Genomic DNA, 18,511 nt, shown 5'->3' on the forward strand with positions numbered 1-18,511 from the left:
ACAATTAATAGTTTCGATAATGCTATTTCGTAATATTTTAGGATATTTTATGCTTGAAATTTAACTTGAATTTTAGAAAATATTTGAAGGTTCTTATTAGCCTTAGAAATTTGTGAAATCTAAAGCTTTGAAATTTATTCACTTGGAAATAAAAAAGTTTCAATGCCAGATACAAGCATTTCATAAAGTTGCATATGGATGCCTTCAATATGCCACATAGATCCCAACTGCCATCAATTAAGTTATTCTGATGGCATTAAATATTGTTTTACGGAATCTGAATCCCAATCCCAGTCACGATTTGATCCCCCACAACTTATATCTATGCCCCGTACGTCAGTGTTCGTTTCTGGGTCACTATGCAACTTTGACCTGATTTGTGGAGTAGGCCGTCTATATACACAGTAAGTACATGGTATATAATGCATATATAGCCGTGATAAAGAATATAGTTTTCCAGATATCGAGCGTTATGCAAAGGAGTCCATAAAGAAATCCGCAATCAATGAGCTCAATCAAGCGCTCGTGAGAGGAGGACGCGCCAGGATGTCTAAGACCATTATTGCGATTATGCTGTTGGGCGTCGGTGGGTGGTATGACATCACAGACGAACGGGTGGTGGGGGTTGCTCTATGGGTGGCGCCAACCCCCTTGGGGGGCGGTTAGCAACCGGCTCTCTATTTTTCGAGGGTGAGCGCTACATTTTCCACACCAGAGGGTGAAACTGGCAGATAGCCATTCACGTGCCAACCAACAAAAATACTGCATTAACTAAGGTAAACCTCTCATATTTTCTATAGATATTTAACTTCATTTGGAAAATTATTTGAATTTTTTGGGTGTTTAAGAAACCAACCTTTTCCCTGCTTGATTCTTTATATAATACTTGAACTCTGCGTCTCACACAATAAAAATCAATTTGGCAAAAGTTGCGGCGCCGCGTTTTCCCAATTTCCCTTTGTGTTTTTATCGTGGCTTTCCTTTGGCTACCGTATTCGCAGCGAAAAACACAAAAACATACCGAAAGAAAACACACGCGAACGGAAAAACCAAAGCCGCAAAAAAGTCCACCGTCTCGCAGACGGAGAAGGAAATTGCAGTAAAACGTTCGAAAACAAAAAAAGAACCGTTTGCACGCTTTTGTCGCCTGTAATTATTGTGGCCGCCGTTGGAAAAATGTCGAGCGGAAAAGCGAGGAAAACGAGCGTTAGCGCGCACGACTCAAAATTCAAACTGCAGGCGGATGCCAACAGCGAAAGTGGGAAAGCCTGTTTCTGTTTTCCCCGCAATGAAAACCAGAGAGAGCCTGCGCATTGGTTACTGCTCTCTCCTTCGTACGCGGAAAAGCTTTCCCCATGGACGTAGCGCTCTAGGGGTTCAATGGTAATGTTTTCTCGGAAAAGCGCCCAAGCACTTTGCTCCTACTTCTATGTCTATTTGCTCGCAGAGTCTGCGCCCTGCACTTGGCTGCAAGGTAAACAAGCTCAGGTGGAGTTTCTGCGGGGTGACCCACCCTCTAGAAGAAGGCTTTTCCACGGAATTCAGGCATCTCACGTTCACGTGCAGCAGTTAGCACTGTAAATAGTTTTAACTACTTATCATCAATGGTTCTCTGGTTAATGATAATAAATGTGGAATTTCAACTATAAATTAGTTACGAAATACATTTTTGGAAAGTAATATTATGCAATTTTACCTAAGACCTAAAAATTTAAGTAGCAAAATTAATTTAACTTTTACCTGTCTATCAAAGTTCTGGAAAATTGTTGATATTTTTTTGGCAAAAGCACTTACATTTTTTAAAATGTAAATCTTAAAGAGATCCGGAAAAATTTCTCCGTCTATTGGCCCGCAACCTAAAAAAAATTGGCCAAACCTTGTTGAGCTTGTAAGCATATGCGCAGATTTTAAAGAATCAAATTTAAATCAATTCAACCAAAAGCCCAGAAACCTTGTTAAAAGCTTCTTAAATACAAAATAGAATTTCTAATAAAATACCTACTATATGTCCGCTTAATTTCACTCCATTCTGTCTGTTGAATTTACATTTGTAAACATGAAGCAGCTGATTCGGACTTCGCATTGTGTGCCCAATTATATCCATGACATTCATCGAGGACAACAGAAGTGTGTTGGCAGCCAAATAAACACGCAAGGGGATGTCTGCACCCCCGACCTCTAACATTGGGAGAAGTTTACCCCCTCGGCGGCTGCTTTGTTTATGTAGCCAGGGATATTTTTTCGTGTGGGCGAGCGTCGTCCTGGGGAGGATTACACAGGAATGCACTCGCACGTAAGGCGAAGTTCGCATTAAAAAATAGACGACCCTAGACAGTGGAGCATGAAATATTAACCACTTCGGCCAGATAAACAAAGGCGACCAGAGAACGACTTGTTGGTTTATTTTCACTTATTTGTCCGCCCAAAAACCATTTGAGAGTAAACAGCGCCCGTAACCGGAGCTCTCAATAAAGCCAATGTGTAATGTACATGATAACAACACAAAATGTACTGATGATTTATACATTATTTGTAAATGAATTTAAAGCGTTAAGCACAATTTATAAATGTACCTTTAATAAAATGCTTATCTATATAAAACGTTCATGACCATAGGATAGAATGTGTTATTTAAGCACTTTGCAGTTTTAAATTCGCATTATATTATTTTCTATAATCTTAAGCTATTGGCCAAACTTCGTAATTTAAAATTTAAAATATTTGAATGTGGCGATGTCGAAAGTTAAGCGCGCGCAAACAAAGTTTTTAAACGGGATAATTGTTTAGCCGAGTTTTTCACCTTCAAGTGTGGCATTACTAAAAAGAAATGTTCGCTCTGATATACGCATTTCCATTATCGATGCTTTTCCATCTCTATATACTAAAGGCCATAGGCTTAGAGAAATACCGCCTCAAAATATCGATGACAGTCTTGTTTTTATTGCAAATTTGGCGGCCGAAATTCTCATTTTTGCCTGAGAAAAACAGGTAAAATCGCTAAAATTGGAATCAGATGACTGCCGGACAACCGATGAAGATCACTGGACGTGCCGCTAACAGTGAATAACCGAAAATAGCTCTTTACCCGGAGTTCCGGGTCTAAGAGACTGGTGAGTCGCATGTCGAGCACCCAGGTCAAAAGAATCATTAATTCTATATAGACCATCGATTCGCCAGATAAACGCACGATGTCGTCGACATCAGCGGCTGCCTCTAATGCAGCTCCAGCGAAAACTGAGGTGCGCTACGTGACCGAGGTGCCTAGCAGTCTAAAGCAACTGGCCCGCCTCGTGGTACGTGGATTCTACTCCCTGGAGGACGCCCTCATTATCGACATGTTGGTGCGGAATCCCTGCATGAAAGAGGACGACATTGGTGAGCTCCTGCGTTTTGAAAAGAAACAGCTAAGGGCCAGAATCACCACACTGCGGACCGACAAGTTCATCCAAATTCGACTGAAAATGGAAACGGGGCCGGATGGCAAAGCCCAGAAGGTTAATTACTACTTTATCAACTACAAGACTTTTGTGAACGTCGTCAAATATAAGCTGGACCTGATGCGCAAGCGTATGGAGACGGAAGAGCGTGATGCCACTAGTAGAGCCAGCTTCAAATGCTCCACGTGCTCCAAGACTTTCACGGATCTCGAGGCAGACCAGCTGTTCGACATGGCTACGCTGGAGTTCCGTTGCACCTTCTGCGGCAGCTCCGTGGAGGAGGACAGCGCTGCCTTGCCCAAGAAAGATTCACGCCTGCTGCTAGCACACTTTAACGAGCAGCTGCAACCTCTCTACGATCTTCTTAGGGAGGTGGAGGGCATAAAGCTGGCGCCGGAAGTGCTCGAACCGGAGCCCGTGGATATCGATACCATTCGAGGACTGAACAAACCTAGTGCAATGCGTCCGGATGGCTTGGCGTGGTCGGGTGAGGCAACGAGAAACCAAGGCTTCGCCGTGGAAGAAACGCGAGTAGACGTCACTATTGGCGGAGACGACACTTCGGATGCCGTGGTTGAGCGCAAGTCAAGACCCATTTGGATGACCGAGAGCACTGTGATAACCGACATGGATGGTGCCGATGGATCGGGGGACGCGACGCACACTGCCAGCGGATCTGGAAGTCGAAATCGCAAGGAGAACGAGGACATCATGTCGGTGTTGCTGCAGCATGAGAAGCAGCCGGGCCAGAAGGAGCCACATATGAAGGGCATGCGCGTGGGGTCTTCGAATGCCAACTCAAGCGATTCCAGCGACGACGAGAAAGATATCGACAATGCCAAGATTCGTAAGTGTCAAAATAATTGTAATAAACCCTTTGGGTTTCTGTTCTTATAATAATATGCATTTTTTGTTTGTATTTACAGCAGATGTCGACTTTGACAACTATATCAACTCGGATTCCGCTGAGGACGATGACGATGTTCCCACTGTGCTGGTTTCAGGACGACCCCATCCACTCGACCAACTGGATGACAACCTGATAGCGCAGATGACGCCGCAGGAGAAGGAGAACTACATACACGTATACCAGCAGCACTACAGCCATATATATGAATAAGGGCGGCTGCAATTAACCACGTTTTCCCCGAGTTTCCCATCTCACGCATAGAGTCATTGTAATTATAAGTTACCCATTAGTTCACGAGAAATTGTACAAATGAAATGCGTATATAAATGTGCATAAAGAAAACGTTTTGCTTATATTTACATTTCTAAGTTATATTGGCGCACCTTTTTCATTCTTTGGAAATGTAGAAAATTTAATATATTTCTTAACCAGAAAACTATACGACCAGTTTATTACCTACTTAGCATATCAATTTGCAGGAGATTATACATACATATATATTATTATTTTGTGTTAACCGTGTCAAATTAAGAAGACTTAGACCTTTTTTTTTATCTGTTAGCATTCAAAATATTTAATATTTGATATCTGTATAGGATATTATTTTATCTACCATTTTATCTTTTTTGAGTTTCTGATTTATTTCTTTTTTCGAGTTATAAAGGGGCAATTAAAAGTGAGTCATGAAATTCATTAGAATTTTAATTTAAAATTTTGCAAGAGTCCTCGTGAGTTTCGCGTGCCTCGCAGTTCCATCTCTGATTTGGCCATTTCCCATCCCTAAACAGTCCAATCAGCTGTGTTTGCAATTTAGGTTTATTTTTAAGCTTATTTTAGTGTTGCTAATAAAACCGACTGACCGGGCGCCTCTTCATGTTCGTCGGTGGGCGTATCGCATTCAGTTTATAATAATTGGTGTGCCGTAGATAAGGCGGATTCGTAAACAAACGACGGCAAACGCAAACAAACATGTTGACACTCGGCTCGAAACGCCAGCGGTTCCAATCAGTCGTGTTTTGGATGTCCGCCTAGCCGGAACCCTTAATTTTTGCGGATTTCTCGTGGTTCGTGTTCTAATTCGGGCTAAAAATGCGACAAGTTCCCAGGTATTCTAATTAGCTGACGGGCAAAAAAGTTTTGATTTTTTTTTAAAAAAAAGGGAAACAAATAACGCACATGCAGCGGATTCCAATTGGAAAAGAAACGTGATTCCCGGTCACAAACACATGCATAATAAATAATAATAACAACTTTACTTGTATTAGTGAGACACATGCTTTTTTCGCTTGCCCTCGCATTTTTTGTGAATGAATTGGAAAACGCGCTAGTTTAGCACCGATAAAACGCCATTTAGTATTGATCTTTGTGCCGCGGGTCAACGTAATTACGCTAAAATGAAGGCCACCATCGATAAGGAGCTACTGCCCATGAAGGCTCACTACTTTCTCTTCAATGCCGGTAAGAAACACCCCCTAAAAAATAGGAACCCCCACCAAAAACCCATTATTTTAAGTACCGCGCATCGCTTACATCAGCCGATAAGCTTTTCGTGCACGTGCTGTAGGTTAAATGTTTCCCAGCTAATTGCGAACTTTTGATCTCTTCGTTCGATTTCGTCACATTGAGCACATATGTACATATTCAGAGCAGCAGGTTTGGCGATAAGAAATACACCCGGAATAGAATACAATTGAGCTCTAGCTAAACCGATCAGAAAGTCCAATACACTAGCGATAAGCTAATGCAGGCCGATTCGGGTTGCGATTCTCATCGAATGATGCAGCACTTTAATGGATTTTAATTAGAATCACAATTTTATTGGGTTCACATCATGTAATTACATTAACTGAATCTCTAGATTTGATAGGGATCTTTAAGCCTAAAGTTATAGTTTTAGAAACAGAAGTTTGCTCATAATATTTATGAATAGCCACGAAAGCAAACCTCAGATCACCATCCAATATGGTTTTTATTGAATTAAATCGCTGGAATTACGATTTATTTCAGTTTATATCCAACAAATAAATAAAACTTCATGTAGAATCAAATCAATTAATTGAAAATTTGATGGCCTTATGGAAAATTCTGAACACAAATGTCTGGGGTCTAATTAATTGAACACTTTATTTGAATTAAGTCCGCTTGGGAACAGAATTATACCATTTCCAATCTGACTTTAATTGCTCGAATTGACTCCCATATCATTTCTGTGTAGTTCAGATAAGGCTAATGGTGGTTAATTAAAGGAAAGGAAAGATTTTCCAAAGATATATTTTTAATTGTAATTTTTACATGCTTAATAATGGAGTCTTTATATAATAGACAAAGAGCTAAAAAATATATATAATATAAAGAAAAGGAAATAACTTTATGTGCCAGCTCTTTTTGTGCTTAATTTTTTTTATTGGTATAATAACAATGTACTATAGTAGAGTATTCTTGGAGATGCAAACACAGACATGAGATAAGGTTTTCCAAAGTTATTTTTATCTTGAAACTTCATAGCAAAAAGCTGAAGCAGAACCTCTAGGCAAACAAATTGTCAGATGTGGGCAAAGGTTGAGAAACAAGATTTAGTGGCAGCTCCAATGGCCCACTGACCTGGCACTCCCAGAAAGTCGTCAAAAGTTAAGACGTTCTGACAGCCAAACCACTTTCAGCAATTAAAGCTTACTCTTACTTTTTGTTTTTACTTTAGAACTAGACTACATTAATTCGACTTGTTTGCTGTAGAATTTGCTTATCATCGAGGGAGAAACACCCACTACTGGACATGTATACTGAATATCATGTTTAACTGCCCATATGCATATCACCAACTACCCACTCGCTCATCAAGTTATCAGCTCTAATGCGTCTATAAGATAATCTAGTGCTTTTTTCTGCTTTATTATCTAGGTACCGCTCCCGTTGTCCCCTTTATGCCGACTCTAGCCGGCCAGCTGGGTTACTCCCCAGCGGTTGTGGGCACCATGTACACCATTCTGCCCATCATTGGAATGCTCGCGAAGCCCCTATTCGGTTATATTGCAGACCGGTAAGATGATCTATGAAACTGATATGTATATAATAAAAGATCCTATCTTATACTTAAATTATCCTTTATCTAAGTAGTTTGTTATTCAAATATACAAAGGTTCCCTTTCGTACAACTGGCAACTGATAATGCTTTAAACGCGTTTCCAAACTCAGACAGACACAATTTTTTTTGTTTTAGAGTAATAAATATAGGAGATGTGCTTATTGGTTTACATACAAGTAAAATCGATTTGTTTTTGTAACAATTAAGTTTGTCTATAGAAATCAGCGATAACTTTAGCGTTTAAATTACGACGCTTTGTCATACAGTACCTTATCATAATAGTTTGAAATAGTAAGTAATTAAACTGACTTGACGTTTTAATTAAAAAGTATAGATTATTTGGTGATTATGTGAATTAAATTTGTACTTATAATTATTAATGCATGTTTTGCTTGTCATAATAATAAACAAATATTTGCTAACCCATCTGAAGGTACCATCAACATCGATCCCTCTTCATGGGGGGTCAGGTACTCACTGGCATCGCCTTCTTCCTGATCATGTTTGTACCGGGAATGGAGAAACCGCTGCCCAAAGTTGAGTTCCATTGCCATAGTGGTGTATCGAATGTAAGATTCTGCTCCAACTACGGAGAGTGTGTCGAAAGGAACCTGGAAAGGTACTATGGGAATCAATCGCTGAACTGTCATTTGAACTGCGAGGCTCAACCTTTCATGTGGGACATTGCGTGTCAGGATTGGTTGCAGAACAAGACGGAGAACTGCGCCGCTAATCGCACCAATCCTCAGATGGATTTCGAAACCAGCATCCACATGCAGGACATTGTGGACGATAACAGCTGCATGTACTTCCTAATTCCCCATGATCGTGGACAGATTGCCGGCGAAAATGTCACGTTCTATTGCCCAAAGGACAAAGAGTACTTCAAAGCCAATTGCACAATAGACTGCCATGAGGATTACTTCAAGGAGCAACTGGCGGAGAGTGCTGTGATTAACACAAGTAGTGCCATGTCTATGCCGCAATTCTGGTTGTTCTTTGGGCTGTTGATCTTCAGCTGGATAGGCATGGCAGTGGTAGTAAGTATTGGTGACGCTATCTGCTTCGGCATCCTAGGGGATCGTCATCATCTATATGGAAAACAGCGCCTGTGCGGCTCCCTCGGTTGGGGAGTTTTTGCCCTGTTGGCCGGCGTCCTTGTAGATCACATGTCCGTGGGTGAGGTGAACAAGAACTACACGGCAGTCTTCTGGATGGCACTGCTTATCATGGGCTTCGATGTGTTCGCATCATCCAAGTTGCGAGTAAGTTTATCCTTGACCAATTAAGAAACACGGAACATAACTTTTCTTCAATCATTTCATAGCACACGCAAACACATTTGTCCTCCAACATTATGAAAGATGTTGGTCAAATGTTTCTTTCGGTGCGCTGCATCATCTTCTTCCTGTGGTGCGTCGCTATTGGACTTGGAACAGCGTTAATCTGGAACTTCCTGTTCATCTATCTGGAGGAGCTGGACAAGATGTTCGAAGGTTGTGACAGCTCGATTAAGACCCTTGAGGGCTTGGTCATGGGTATTCAGTGCTTTGGAGGCGAGCTGCCATTTTTCTTCTTGTCCGGTTGGATCCTTAAGAAGATTGGACATGTAAACGCCATGAGTTTGGTGCTATTTGGATTTGGAGTGCGATTTATTCTATACTCGATGCTCCAAAATCCCTGGTACATTCTGCCCATCGAACTGATGAACGGGGTGACCTTCGGTCTGTTTTACGCCACAATGGCTTCCTATGCGAGCATTGTAGCACCTCCGGGAACCGATGCTACCATGCAGGTGAGTTTGCTCCGTCCGGGTACAAAATCCAATAGCTAATTTTATTCTTTTCTATAACAGAGCCTTGTTGGAGCGATTTTCGAAGGAGTAGGTGTATCCATGGGCAGCCTAATTGGTGGACAGCTCTTCGAATCGGTATCCGCCCGTACCACCTTTGAGATCTTTGGAATAGCTGCCTTCATCATATTCGTAATCCATGTATCCATTCAACTGTACTTGCAACGCAACAGCAACATAGATGAAAATGGTAAGGGTAAGGTCTCTTCCGCCTCCGCCTCTGCCAATGCCTCACCTTCTGCACCGTCCTTGGAGACAGACAAGCCTAATAATACTGACAATAAAGACGGCGACGGGTTTCGCGAAGTCGATTTGAGTTGATGCTAACCAAGATACTCCTCAATCTTTTGTAAACGGAAGTATTTTTTATAACCTAACGAAAGGCTAGCTCCCAGAAGTATTAACCCTTAAAATGAAGTGTAGATAGGTACAATCCCTATATTTGGCAAACGTGCTTAAAATGCCATGAAACAGGAAATCGATATTATTACTAACCGGAAACCACCGCATATTTCTTAATATCTAACATAGATTTTAATACAGGCTGACGATTGAATACTGATAACAGACAAAAACAGCTCAAAATGAATTTAAAGTACTATCGCTTGATTAAGCAAGTATTGTAATATATAACTGAAACTATGATAATCTTATCATTTTTTTTTCACTTTAAATGTATGTCAATTGAAATTGAACAAATAAATTGGGTTTTCCATTCTCTCGTGGAGCAGAGAAGCAACTACTTGGAGTCCTTTTTAAAACCAACTATTAAGAAGCAAAATAAAATAAAGTAACAAATGAATAAGCTACAATTTTTCAATTATATAACTTAACAATCTAACTCTTTTTGTATGTAATATTTTTTGGGGTATTTATCAGACTCCACCCCTTTCCTTTATTTATCAATTTATTTTTATATTTAAAAAAAAGATAAATTCAAAATGTTCACTAACTCTTCTGAATATTTTTAGGCACTGTCAAGTATTTCGCACCGACAGATGCAATGCACATGCTGAATGAACAGGAGTATAGTAGAGTTAGCTAAACGATGTTTGTAATTGGCCGCATCCACCACCCACAACACCAATCACCAACAGTCACCAACGAACCAGCTAAACAGCGTCAACAAGAGGCCACGCTTCTACTGTTCAACTGAAAGCTCCACTCCGACATAATTTCTACTCTCGAAGCTGCATGTTGAATCGATGAAATACCTGTATTGTAAACGTGCTTTAATTAAGTAGTAACTTATCTTAGTAACCACACACTCCCACAGATCGCCACCTATATACGTGCATGTCGCGTCAGCGAAACTCTTCCTCATTTACCTTTTAAATTAATGTGAGAACTTAATTATTTGTAGAATTTCAAGAGCAGCTGGTTGTTTGCATGTTGTAGTAGTTACGACCAATCTTTATCGTAAATTTTTAGTTTAAATATGCCGATGCCTTGGCACTGTGATTGTTCAACTAATGTTTCTCCACACCATCTTAATGTTAAACATATTTGTATATTTATAAATAATATTTGTAGCTAAGAGTATCGTAGTCATTGGCTTCCCCTACTCCGGGTGCATGCGGTTTTTTTTTTTGCGAAATCTCTTAAGTATTTACTTAAAACTATACACAATATACAATATAATGTTTTCCGACTTATCGCAGGCACATGATAGCCAGCTCTTATATACATATACAATTATTATTATGATTATTATTATGTATCCAAATGGTTTAACTTTTGTTCAACTGTTATATGTGTTAAGTAGTTAGCTAGTTGTTAACGGAAATCCCAATGTAAATGCACCTTTACAGGGGTGTAGAGCTTGTAAAATCCCAGATCCACCAGGTTAGGTGGTAAATGATCCACTGCTTCTACTGGCTGCCAATGAGCGACTCTTCGTGCTGTAGCCTCTCGAGTTTTCGCTGGTAGTCGCGTTGCTTGCAGGCAGCCACGTTTGCGGCGCGTTTCTGTAATCAGCAATTTAAAGCTAATAAATGTTTTAATCAACAGCGGTTTTCATTTTTGATTACTCTCTTTACTGTTTTATTTTGGGTTTTTTTTATTCGTTCTTAAATCATTTCTCACCTTCAACTCTTTGGTTCGCTGGTAGACGCCCTGCATTTCCTTCTTGACCTTTGTCAATTTTTCTTTGTACCGCTTTACATCGCTCATCTGCATAAATGGAAATGCTTATTAAGCCAGTTACTTTGTATTTTATAATGCCAAGTTACTTTGTTGGCTCTTTGTCTTAGATTAGATTGTAATCACAGACATTTGACTGCACTCATTGATAAGATTTTGACCAACTTAATTAGCTTGGCTTTCGTATATATATACATATATATGCCATAAGCTATGCGATGGTATTGTGCCTTATAAAATGGCCCTAATTGGCCTGAAATTCACATTCTGAATTATGGATGGTAAAAAATGTGGGTATATTGGGCAACTTCGTTTACGATCAATCACGATTTCTGAATAATGTAATTTGATATAACAGATAGACTTTACTATTACTTAAATAAATATTTTATTTAAAACTAAAATAACAGTATAATCTTTTTTACAAAAAGATTTTTAATTTTTTAAGGTGTCTTTCTTTCTAAAATGTGCAATTATTTAGGATATTTTTTGTTTTTTTTAACATGATTTGTTATTTTATATCTATTATCACTTTACAGCAACTAAGAGAAAGTTTTTTGAAATCACAGCAAAATCTACAAAAATTATAATTGTTGATACTTCTTTACACTTACTATATCATTCAGTCTGGCCACTTCACTACAGTCCAGTTTGTATTTTTCCTTGGACAAGTCAATGTATATTTTATTTTGCCTTCCTCTGAAATAAGATCCATGTCCATGTAGTAATCTTTAAAAGCTGAACCAAATCACTTACATTAGTTCCCTGAGCTGGGCACGCACGTGTTCCAGTGGTGGCTCTGCTATTTGCAGGACGCCAGCAGACAGTTGCAAAGCCGCTAGACTGCCCATAACATCCTGATCCTCGGAGGAGCAACAGGTTTCCGCATCTTTTTTTGGGTTTCCATTGGGCGATGACTGAGATGTGGTATCCCTAGCTGACTGCTCGGGAAGCTCATTGAGAACACTAAAAATTAGAATTACATGAGTTATGAGAACAATATAACACAGTTGTTTTAAGTTTACCTATTTATATTACTGCTCTTCAACATAATAACACAAATTTGTCAGGAAAATCAAAACAAACCAATAAGAGATTAAAACTGAAAAAACAGCTGATTAATCGGTACACAAATAACTGAGTTATCGATTCGGATAATGTTATATTTTATCCTTGTATTTAGTTAAGTTTCAAACCTGTATATTCGTGACCACTTCTACAGTTTTGCAGCCCCAAATCAGCTGCTTCCTTACGTCGAATTGTTTAAATTGAATTAAACATTGTTTAAATGCGCTGTGCTGTGAGAAATTGCGGAAATAATAATCGCAATAGCAATAGAAAGAAATGGAGGTACTTTCACTTCCCCAAAGAAGACCCTCAACTTCAAAAATGGATAGATTTTTGCCAGCGGGATAATATTAACACCTCCACAGGTATTTTATTAACAATTGTTTAAAGAGTAAATAATTCATAAATGAATTTCTTTTAAAAACAGCCTGTATTTGCAATGAGCACTTTGCTCCCGAGGATTTTGAGCGGAATATGCAGTACGAACTTGGATTTAGCCGTAAAAATCCAACAAAATTAAAACCCGGCTCATTTCCGAGTCTAAATAGACCCCAGAAGTTGGCGAAGGAAAGGAATGGGGGCCAAAAAAAGGTTTCTAAAAGTGTTTCTTCAGCGAAGATCGAAAGTTTGGAATTGCCTGATGAGAAAACTCCATTATCAGAAGCACATGAAACCATAGAAATCCAACTATGTGACTTTACTGCAGATTTTGAGGACTTTGAAGGTGGTTCACCAGGCGTTGACAATGATGTAGTGGAGGTGATCAGTAAAACTGAAAGGAGAACATTTTCTCAATTACCCAAGGATGCCAACAGTCTTCAAGATCTCAGGCACTTGGAAGTGGAAATTCTGGATCCAATGAACCCGCAATTAAATGCCAACGATCATGTGGAGATAATGGATTCAGATGGCGATAGTTACGTGAAGCACTTGGAGCATGAAGTGTAAAATGTTATGAAAAATCGAACATTGTATATTTTAATAATTTTAATTATTTAGATGTACGCTTAAACGCGAGGTCTTTTTTCTCAAAGACGAACGCAAAAAGCTAATGGAAGAAATTCGAGATCTTAAGGCCACAATTCAAAGATCAGAAGTCCAAAGAAACACTGGGAAGCAACTTGAAATCTATGTTACAAGCAGAAAGGTGGAGCGCATCCAGCAAATATTTAAACTTTTTCTAATCTTGTTTTTTTTTTTTAGAAAAAAACTCAGAATGAGTAAAGACTTTTAAGATGTGCAACATGGAAAAGTATGATTCGACTGACTAGTTTTTAAAAATTTTATAAATAATAATTAATTGTAGATATTTTTAAAAGTAAAATATATTATATGTTTCGGGAATCGAATAAATATCTAATTAATTTAAATTACTAGTGATGTACTGTGTATGATACATAAATATGATGCCTTCAAATCAAAATTTTTTATATTGTTTATTTTTGAATTTTTTCTTGGTTTAAACATATTAAATTTTTATGACAAAAAATATAAATTTTTATATATACATTTGTGAAATTTTCCATTTTAACTACTTAACATATGTCAAGCAGGCGATTTCTCTTAGGTAAAACTCAGGAAAATTTGTTTGCTACCTACTTTCTTACTTACCCACACCTTTTTCCTTTCTATCAACTTGAGCACTTTCCACAAAATCAGCGGGTACTGGTACTTGGTAGGTGTTCGCGTTTATCTTTCCAGGAAATTTTTGGGTAATCGCGGTGCGGTAATTTTCGCCAAGGTCAAAGTCATTACAATAGGCAAAGGAATCTTATCCTAAAATAACAATATTTGCCTACCTGGAGGAGTATATAAACCAGAGGTCGACTATGATCGACCTGCACTGCAAGCGATGTTCTCCGACCGACAACATCCAACGCGGACCGACGACAGCTTCTGGCGGAGCTCCACGGGACCGGCGCTGGATTTCTGCGGAACCTGAAGATCAGATGGCGAGATCATCGAAAAAATAATACCAACTCCGAGGATGCAATCTTCAATAGCTTTGCGGTGTCAGCAAATTAGCCGAATTTAGAAATTGTAAATTCTAGTTAATTATTTAGTCAAATTGTACATTTTAGTTAATGTCCTAGTTCAATTGTATATATACATCGTGTCAATTGTATATACCTAGTTAGCCAATTTAGTTTAAGTAGTGCAATTGTATATAAAAACCTTAGTCAAATTTTAGCAAAATTCAATAGACCAATTGTATATACGATCATAGACAATTATAAAAAAGAATTTATCAAAATTGTTAGTTCAAATGTAAATAATTTAGCAAATTTTTAAATTGTATATATAGAATTTAAATATACGTGATATTCTTGCAATAAAATGAAATTTAAAACAAAACTTTTTCAAATCTTTTTGGATAAATCACTGTTAGGTGAGAAATTGATTTATTAAACACCTTCCGCAGCTTCTAAAAAGGCATATAAGTGTTTAAAGTTGTTAAGAAGAAACAGCTTTAAAAATTGTATTTTCTATAGCAGCTAAAGATTACCTGATATAATCTACTATATCTTCATATTTAAGAGAACTAACCTAAAGGGATCTCAAATCTAAAAATAGTTACCTGTTTTTTTGCAGACATTCTTACTTTACACTTCTTTTAATTAGACATACCAAAATTTAAAAGAAAATTGTTATTTAATCAAATATATCAAAAAAACCTTGCTGTATTTAAATACTCATGTGGCGTTTTAAACATTGTTTTAATGTTAAAAAATTGTGTACATAGTTGCCTTTGCTTAACAATTGCATCTCTGTTAAAAATATAGATAAAAACTAAACTAAAAACGATATTGCGAACATAAGAATTATGAACGTATCTGTGATGAACACAAAATAAGCCCTAGAAGTAAGTACTTAAAAACAAAATTTGTACTAACTAAATTAGTAGGTAGCATTATATTTGGGCAGACGATCCTTGCTGACCGCTTGAGATGGATGGCTTTGTAGGCAGTTCAAAGCATGACACAACATATTGTTTATCCTTTTTTGAAGTCAAGAAGATCGTCTAGAGCCGCGGCCTTGCCGGAATCGTCTTTCTCCAGTTCCGCCCGCGTGCAACGGCCGCAGCAATCGGCGGAGGGTTTGTTTTCACACTCCCCTAGCGCTGGGGGCTTAAAGTTTGGAGTCCAGGGTCCCAGGCTGCCACTAGCATAAAAGTCCATCGGATAGGCATTGTTGCGAGGAGACGAGTTGTGTGGCGTCCACTCCACATCACCTAAAACTACCGAGAGCTCATAGGGATTTAACAGCGGCTGGGTAAAGGCGGATCCCCAGTCAATCGAAAGTCGCGGACAAGCAATCTGGACGAAGGCGTCGATGTCAGCGAAAAGAGCCAATTTCTGTGGGAAGATCTCCGACAGCAATAGAGTTGTTGTCTCAATGCCCTTAGCATGCAGTCGCTTCTCCAAAAACCGATGAACTCTGGAACTGCCCTGTCTTCCAAGTGTTCCCAGAATGATGCCAATACGGCGTGCCTTCTTAGCTCGCTGTACAGCGTCCAGGCGAATGTTTTGCATGGCCGTGTGGTCGTACTTTTCCACAGTAAACTTTTTCTCATAAGGATCATATTTGTAGGCCTACAAGTTTAAATAGCATTATAGAATTTAACAGGAAGATTTCCAAAAAAAATAGATAGTTACATTTAACAGCGGGTTGGCAATCATGGCGGATTCCAGATGGAATCGCCCGTCACCAAGGTAGATTATCATCTTCGTTGTTTCCGGCAACTGAGGAGATGTACAGCCGAGAATCTCACCGGGACTAAGTGGCTTGGCCTGGGGTACTATCACATCATAGCCGGCTGCCTTGAGCTCTGTGGATGCGGCTTGCAGCGTGGTTACAAACTGTATTGTGCTGACCAAAGCTATTTGGCCCACTTCCGGGCGGAAGTTTAGTTTTACAGAATCAAGGAAGTGCAGTGGATCAATTTTGATGTCCACAAAAATGTACAGAACCTTGATGCCACATGTCTGATCTACGGGAATAAGGCAACTGTGACCATAGTGCACCAGCAGATCTGCTCCCAATGCCTTGGCTGTATAGTCATCCACGCAGCAAGCCCCATAAGTCACATCGCCCATAATCACAGTATCTGCGCTGGTGAATCGCTCCACGATGTCGCTGATGACCATTGCGTACATTAGCAGACCCTCCGGCAGTTGCAATGCCACTCGTTTGGCCTTCATCTCTCGTATCCGCCAGATAGTCTTGTGCATCTCGAAGTTGTAATTTGAGGGCAGACGATCAATGGCCTGCTGCAGCAAAGGATCATCGAGCAACTCCTGGGGAATTCTATTGATCCGAGCCTTTGGCTTGAACACCTTCTTGGGCCTGGCCCGGACCACGACCACATCGGTGCTCTCGCTGGAAGGGAGGTTGTTACTTGGCTGGATCACGTCCAACATGGTACTGTTAAAGAATAGAGTTTAAATCAGAAAATTAGTATTTGATTTTTGAAAAAGAATAGTTTATTAATAATTTTTTCAGAATGTTCTGATTGAATTTGCCTTGATGTTCATTAGGTAAACAAACATTACAAACTTATTTTAATTATTTTAGAACTGGATTTGTAAGTTGTGTTTAAATTTAATTTATAAATATTTTAAACTAAACTTGAATTCTACAGCCAATCACCTCTTTGAATTAACCTTCAGAATATTAATAAAACGCATTGGCATTGACTTATCAAATAATTAAAAAGGTTTGTTTATGTTAAGATTTCGTTTTGATTATTTGAAATAATGTATTTGAATTTTAATATTTAGGTTTTTGCGTTGATATGCTCGACAAATAAACAATAAACAAAGCCACAACGCATTGAATGAATTTGGGTGATTCGACTGGCGTACGTGACTGCTGACTGGAATGGAATGGGATGACGAAGACCGGCCCCCGAATTCGAATTGCATCGAACCGGAAAAGCAAAACCAGAACTCTTAAAATTAACCCAAGTCAAGCGGATGAATCACTTAATGGTTTTGTCCCACCTTGGGGAAACACTTTTGAACAGGTACTTTCAAATCGGTGCGGCACCAAGGTCTGAATTAACAATTGGCAAGAACATAGCACAACAAACTGCTGTTCTATGTAGTAAACACTAAGTGTAGAACATTACGATAAGGCGTAGTAATTAAGTCGCCTTTGAAGATTAATTTTGAGAAATATATATAAATCTTTATTAAACAGCAAAGCACATATTTGCATTTTCTATATTATTTTAAACTGAATGTTTACTTTAAAAACAAAAACGAATAATAAGTTCACTGAATGACCCTATTCTCTTACCCGCTTTATTTGCTTAGTTAACAATATTAATATTATTTAATATAACACACAAGCTTGACGATTCGGACGTTCGATACCTTTATCAGTTGGACGTTAGACACTGTCTGAATGGTTTCAACTTCAGGGGTTGCGTTTTGTGTTTGGCTGCTGCACAAAAATTGGTCACTGAACTTTCCGTGTGTGTTGCGCCATTGATAACTGTTTCTGAGTCACGTAGGCCACACACCATGCAACACGGAACGGGTTGCAACTGCTACCTGACCCTGCTGATTACCACTACTTGAAATATTCGAAAGTCGTTTTAATTTCCCTTTTACATTCACTTTATAGTTTATTTCCTCTTTGATTAATTATTATATCACTGACATAGATAATGATTTGCCCTTAGACCTTTAATTTGTTGCAAAGTGTTATTCTGGCACGTTTACTCGCACAGCTGATGCCAATTTGTTGCTTCGATTAGCTTTCCCTTTATTAAACCCTATGAATTTGTATTGCAATTTGCTTTTTCCTTGCTTTTTGTTACATTTTACTTACAGTTTCTAATTAATACACGCCTTTTATAAAAGTTCAAGTAATTTATGTTCAATCCCGCGTGCGAAATGAATGTCGAATGACAACAGCTGATTTAATTTCCAATTGGTTCGTGAACTTGTGAACCAAATGGAACTAGATCGCCAAAAAGAACTATTTGTATAAATGCTGAAACTTGGCAGTGT

General features: G+C 38.8%; 6 protein-coding genes across 10 annotated transcripts in view; 3 read left to right on the forward strand and 3 right to left on the reverse strand.

Moving 5' to 3' along the window:
* The window catches only part of LOC108114295 (F-box/LRR-repeat protein 16), a 32,848-nt gene extending 31,638 nt beyond the window's left edge, over positions 1–1,210 (reverse strand). Inside the window, exon 1 of the mRNA XM_017225197.2 lies at positions 857–1,210. The gene's annotated coding sequence lies outside the window, so the exon portion shown is untranslated. The remainder of the gene's footprint in view (positions 1–856) is intronic.
* Positions 1,211–2,906: 1,696 nt separating this feature from the next.
* Positions 2,907–4,785, forward strand: LOC108114722 (general transcription factor IIE subunit 1). 3 transcript variants are annotated; one of them, XM_017225827.2, is made up of 3 exons: positions 2,907–3,110; positions 3,178–4,284; positions 4,364–4,785. In XM_017225827.2, the coding sequence occupies exons 2-3, from the start codon at positions 3,189–3,191 to the stop codon at positions 4,555–4,557; spliced, it is 1,290 nt and encodes a 429-aa protein (XP_017081316.1). In that variant the 5' UTR covers positions 2,907–3,110; positions 3,178–3,188; the 3' UTR covers positions 4,558–4,785. The 3 variants fall into 3 exon arrangements, with proteins under 3 accessions (XP_017081316.1, XP_017081318.1, XP_017081317.1); XM_017225829.2 differs by having other exon boundaries at positions 4,367–4,785; XM_017225828.2 differs by having other exon boundaries at positions 2,907–4,284.
* Positions 4,786–5,130: 345 nt separating this feature from the next.
* LOC108114567 (major facilitator superfamily domain-containing protein 6) lies at positions 5,131–11,290 on the forward strand. Of its 2 annotated transcripts, none has more exons than XM_017225617.2 (6): positions 5,131–5,453; positions 5,613–5,805; positions 7,246–7,384; positions 7,863–8,694; positions 8,757–9,224; positions 9,285–10,002. In XM_017225617.2, the coding sequence occupies exons 2-6, from the start codon at positions 5,742–5,744 to the stop codon at positions 9,600–9,602; spliced, it is 1,821 nt and encodes a 606-aa protein (XP_017081106.1). In that variant the 5' UTR covers positions 5,131–5,453; positions 5,613–5,741; the 3' UTR covers positions 9,603–10,002. The 2 variants fall into 2 exon arrangements, with proteins under 2 accessions (XP_017081106.1, XP_017081107.1); XM_017225618.2 differs by adding an exon at positions 10,253–11,290 and having other exon boundaries at positions 5,132–5,805; positions 9,285–9,471.
* Positions 10,772–12,569, reverse strand: LOC108114569 (biogenesis of lysosome-related organelles complex 1 subunit 6). Its single transcript, XM_017225620.2, has 5 exons — positions 12,449–12,569; positions 12,180–12,389; positions 12,038–12,122; positions 11,367–11,453; positions 10,772–11,248 (listed from the first exon to the last, which is right to left on the reverse strand). The coding sequence occupies exons 1-5, from the start codon at positions 12,472–12,474 to the stop codon at positions 11,153–11,155; spliced, it is 504 nt and encodes a 167-aa protein (XP_017081109.1). The 5' UTR covers positions 12,475–12,569; the 3' UTR covers positions 10,772–11,152.
* Positions 12,570–12,696: 127 nt separating this feature from the next.
* Positions 12,697–13,824, forward strand: LOC108114568. The gene is made up of 4 exons (XM_017225619.2): positions 12,697–12,856; positions 12,919–13,435; positions 13,491–13,638; positions 13,695–13,824. The coding sequence occupies exons 1-4, from the start codon at positions 12,712–12,714 to the stop codon at positions 13,713–13,715; spliced, it is 831 nt and encodes a 276-aa protein (XP_017081108.1). The 5' UTR covers positions 12,697–12,711; the 3' UTR covers positions 13,716–13,824.
* Positions 13,825–15,189: 1,365 nt separating this feature from the next.
* LOC108114672 (2-(3-amino-3-carboxypropyl)histidine synthase subunit 1) lies at positions 15,190–18,434 on the reverse strand. 2 transcript variants are annotated; one of them, XM_017225754.1, is made up of 3 exons: positions 18,330–18,434; positions 16,148–16,916; positions 15,190–16,084 (listed from the first exon to the last, which is right to left on the reverse strand). In XM_017225754.1, the coding sequence occupies exons 2-3, from the start codon at positions 16,910–16,912 to the stop codon at positions 15,485–15,487; spliced, it is 1,365 nt and encodes a 454-aa protein (XP_017081243.1). In that variant the 5' UTR covers positions 16,913–16,916; positions 18,330–18,434; the 3' UTR covers positions 15,190–15,484. The 2 variants fall into 2 exon arrangements, with proteins under 2 accessions (XP_017081243.1, XP_017081244.1); XM_017225755.1 differs by lacking the exon at positions 18,330–18,434 and adding an exon at positions 17,793–17,917.
* Between the last annotated feature and the right edge of the window lie 77 nt (positions 18,435–18,511).

The sequence above is a fragment of the Drosophila eugracilis genome, unplaced genomic scaffold, assembly GCF_018153835.1.
Source record: "Drosophila eugracilis isolate 14026-0451.02 unplaced genomic scaffold, ASM1815383v1 contig_2154, whole genome shotgun sequence".
NCBI classification, from domain to species: Eukaryota; Metazoa; Arthropoda; class Insecta; order Diptera; family Drosophilidae; genus Drosophila; species Drosophila eugracilis.